Source organism: Nicotiana tomentosiformis, chromosome 12 (genome assembly GCF_000390325.3).
Source record: "Nicotiana tomentosiformis chromosome 12, ASM39032v3, whole genome shotgun sequence".
Classification (NCBI taxonomy): Eukaryota; Viridiplantae; Streptophyta; class Magnoliopsida; order Solanales; family Solanaceae; genus Nicotiana; species Nicotiana tomentosiformis.
Window position 1 is genome coordinate 51,403,985 of NC_090823.1, and position 4,411 is coordinate 51,408,395.

A 4,411-nucleotide genomic window follows, 5' to 3' on the forward strand; every position below is an offset into this window, starting at 1 on the left:
TCTCCATATCCTTTAACATCATCAACAACTCCACATACTTGATTAGGAATGCACCACAATCAGTCCTAAGAAAAATGTAAAATATGGAGTCAATTGAATAATATATTTAATAAAATAAATCTAAAGTACATATAAATTATATAGCAAATGACAACACGTACGATCCAGTTTGGTATGGTGATCTTTGCCGCTGAATATCAAATTTGTTGGATACATTTCCAAAAGACTTGTGATTTTTCTCAAACTGTGAGAACTTTAGCAAGTGGGGGATCATGCGTGCATACATTTCAATGTGTTTCATTCCTTGCTCATATGGCTCACTATATATGGAATCGTACACATCAATCTTTCTCTCATTCAAGTCCAATACCCCCAAAAGAAAATGTATCACAAAATCATTATCTTCTGAAGGAAGCCGACATGGAAAAAGGATTTTGTCAACCTCTGTCCAAGCAATTCCATATCTACGATTGTCACTCCACACATATGGTGTGAGAACCAACTAATTATCATCACACCAAAACAAATCTGAAGCATCTTCATTGAAATCCTTAAACACAATTAGCATATAGTTATCAAAAGTATATCTTTAGTTGTGCAATGAAAAGGATGGGCGCAAGGGTGGTAGCATTCCTTCTTTCTCAAATAATACAGGGCAATGTCAATATGCTTCATAAAAAGGCAAAAAAAGAAAAAAAAAATACATCAGTCATAAATAATTAAAAATAATAAATTAAGAAGAAAGAAAACAAATGCCTTGTGAATTATCAAACCTTATCATCAAGTACAAAGCTACTATCTGCAAGCTCAAGGAAGAACATTTTGCTACTGATTTTTTGATGGTACAATTTATATGGATTCTTTCTCATACCATTATCCTCAGCATATATATCAGTTTGTCCCCTGAAAATTTTGAAAATATCAAAGTTAAAAAGTTTATAAGTTAGTCCTCGATTCCTAATTAAGGACACTTGGTCCTGAACTTACAGTAACAATGTCATAAGTTTAGGACACTTGGTCCTGAAGTAAGAGTTGCAAATTCAAAAATTAAGGACAAGTAGTCCTTAACTTACAGTTACAAGTTCAAAAGTTAAGGACACTTGGTCCTGAACTTAGACTTACAAGCTCATAAATTAAAGTCCTTAACTTAGAGTAACAAGCTCATAAGTTAAGGACAATTGGTCCTGAACTTAGAGTGGAAGTTCAAAAATTAAGGACACTTGGTCCTGAAGTTAGAGTTGCAAATTCAAAAATTAAGGAAAGGTAGTCCTTAACTTACAGTTACAAGTTCAAAAGTTAAGGATATTTGGTCCTGAACTTAGACTTACAAGCTCATAAATTAAAGTCCTGAACTTAGAGTAACAAGCTCATAAGTTAAGGACAATTGGTTCTGAACTTAGAGTGGAAGTTCAAAAATTAAGGACACTTGGTCCTGAAGTTAGAGTTGCAAATTCAAAAATTAAGGACAGGTAGTCCTTAACTTACAGTTACAAGTTAAAAAGTTAAGGACACTTAGTACTGAACTTAGACTTACAATCTCAAAAGTTAAGGACACCTAATCCTTTTCTTAGAGTTACAAGCTCAAAAATTTAGGACATTTAGTCATGAAGTTAGAGTTGGAAGCTCAATACACTTAGTCCTGAATTTAAAATTACAAGTTCAAGACACAAATGTAAGCAATTAAGAAATAATGAATATATTTAGGGACTTACACTTTTTTGCGACCTTTCCTTTTCTCCTTGCTCAACCACCCAATGAATTTCTTCAATAAATTTTCATCATCTTTGGCATAATGAAATATACATGTACGAGTATATTTTGATTTTATCCAGCCTGTATACTTGGGAGTATTTTCATTGTGCGCCATCGATGTTCCTCTTTTTCTTTTCTGTTCAAAAGGAGATTTCAATTGCCAACTAAGCTTCTTATTCCTTTTCCCTCGACTAAGCTCTTCTTCAACATTTACTTCAACCTCCATAGACAAACCCTCATCAATGCTCATTTGTGTAGTCGGAGGAGTAGGAGTAAGAATAGCAAATGATGGACCATCAAAACCAATACTATCTCTCTTCTTTTTCCTAGTATATTGGTTAACGGCTTCATTTTTGTTTTGCTCTGCAAGCAACACTACATATACATTAGTTTGCTGCAAGTCGTCAATTCTATGAATTGTCAAATGAAGAGATAAAAACTAAGGACATAATTTTTGAAAGTCCTAACAATTTGAATTATGAATACAATATTAAGAACACAATCAATACCTGTGTTGGCCATGCTGCCTTCTTGTATTTTTTTAACAGATAATGGAGCTGACATATTAATTGCATTTTCTTTATCTTGCAACTGTTCTCCATGTTCTTCGATTGCAAGTTCACAAGATTCTGCAAAATATTTACAGGAGCTAACACAATTAGTACTTGTTACTAATCTTTGATTAAAACAAACATGTATAAGATGAAAAAAAACTCCGTCTAACCTTTTGCAACTGTCAAGATCATGCCAGTTAAATCATTATCTTAACTAGTATTTTTTTGGCTTCCAATATTTTCTGTAAGAGAGAGAGGTGTAGAGATATCATACGTTCCTTCTATACATTTGCAAACAATCTCACTTATGCTTGTTCCTTGGGTATTTTCTATGTCTTGAGATTGTCCTCCACTTCTCTCTTTTGAAATTTCATCATCTTGATAGTCCACTCCATCTTGTGTAGTCGGAGGAGTAGGAGTAAGAATAACAAATGATGGACCATCAAAACCAATACTATCTCTCTTCCTTTTCCTAGTATATTGGTTAACAGCTTCATTTTTGTTTTGCTTTGCAAGCAACACTACATATACATTAGTTTGCTGCAAGTCGTCAATTCTATGATAAATTGTCATATGAAGAGACAAAAACTAAGGACATAATTTTTGAAATGTCCTGACAATTTCAATTATGAATAGAATATTAAGGACACAATCAATACCTGTGTTGGCCACGCTGCCTTCTAGTATTTCCTTAACAGACAATGCAGCTGACATATTGATTGCATTTTCTTTATCTTGCAACTGGTCTCCATGTTCTTCGATTGCAAGTTCACAAGATTCTGCAAAATATTTACAAGTGCTAACACAATTAGTACTTGTTACTAATCTTTGATTAAAACACACATGTATAAGATGAAAAAAACTCCGTCTAACCTTTTGCAACTGTCAAGATCATGCCAGTTAAATCATTATCTTGACTAGCATTTTTTGGCTTCCAATATTGTCTGTAAGAGAGAGAGGTGTAGAGATATCAAATGTTCCTTCTATACATTTGCAAACAATCTCACTTATGCTTGTTCCTTGGGTATTTTCTATGTCTTGAGATTGTTCTCCACTTCTCTCTTTTAAAATTTCATCATCTTGATAGTCCACTCCATCTTCTTTCCTTGCAGCTTCAAAAGATTCTGTAACATTTACAATTAATACTTGTTACTAATAGTTTACTAAAACTAACATTTAACATATCATAAAAATTTCATCTAACCTTGATTGGCATCATTTTAATTTCCAGATTTCTCTTTAAGTGAGAGAGGTGTAGATAGATCATATATTTCTTCAACACATTTGCATACAATCTCACTTATACTTGTTCCCAATGAATTTTCTAAATCCTGAGATTGCACTCCAGATTTACAAATTATTTCTGTTACACTTGTCTCTTTTGGATTTTTCTGGTCTTGACATTCCATTCCATCTTGAACTTGCACTCCATCAAAAGATTTTACAAACATTTGTAATCACAAAAAAGTTTATATGTATTACGTTATTGAATATAAATTTCAATGATAACAAATTCAAAAACTGTATCTAACCTTTCCCAATTTTGATGCCAATATCAGTTTCATCTTCTAGATGCGCATCTCTATAATCGCTTTCATAACGATCTTCTACATGCACATCTATATCGTCACATTGATCATCAACTGCATCTTTACTAATTGGAACACTAGGTTCTCTCTCTATGGTCTTTTCATGAGGTTTGTCAAGAAGCTTCAATAAAGTATCAATCTTTGATCCTAGGTTTTTCTTTAAAGCCTGTGAGATAGTATTTAAAATAAGAATCAGAATGATAGCTGCTTATAAGTTACGGACACTTGGTCCTTAACATAGAGGTACAAGCTCACAAATTAAGGACAAGTGTTCCTTAACTTAGAGTTACAAGAACAGAAATTAAGGACATGTAGTCCTGAACTTAGAGTTATAAGTTAAAAGGTTAAGGATGGGTAGTCATAAACTTCAAGTTACAAGCTCACAAATTAAGGACACTTGGTCTTTAACTTAGAGTTACAAGCACAGAAATTAAGGACATGTAGTCCTGAACTTAGAGTTACAAGTTAAGAAGTTAAGGACATGTAGTCCTGAACTTAGAGTTACAAGTTAAAAAG

The 4,411-nt window shown here is 33.0% G+C and overlaps 1 protein-coding gene across 1 annotated transcript; it reads right to left on the reverse strand.

Moving 5' to 3' along the window:
* Positions 1 to 561: 561 nt before the first annotated feature.
* On the reverse strand, positions 562 to 3,020 carry LOC138902624 (uncharacterized). Its single transcript, XM_070190509.1, has 7 exons — positions 2,966 to 3,020; positions 2,604 to 2,827; positions 2,477 to 2,485; positions 2,262 to 2,381; positions 1,713 to 2,146; positions 774 to 903; positions 562 to 669 (listed from the first exon to the last, which is right to left on the reverse strand). The coding sequence occupies exons 1-7, from the start codon at positions 3,018 to 3,020 to the stop codon at positions 562 to 564; spliced, it is 1,080 nt and encodes a 359-aa protein (XP_070046610.1).
* Positions 3,021 to 4,411: the final 1,391 nt, after the last annotated feature.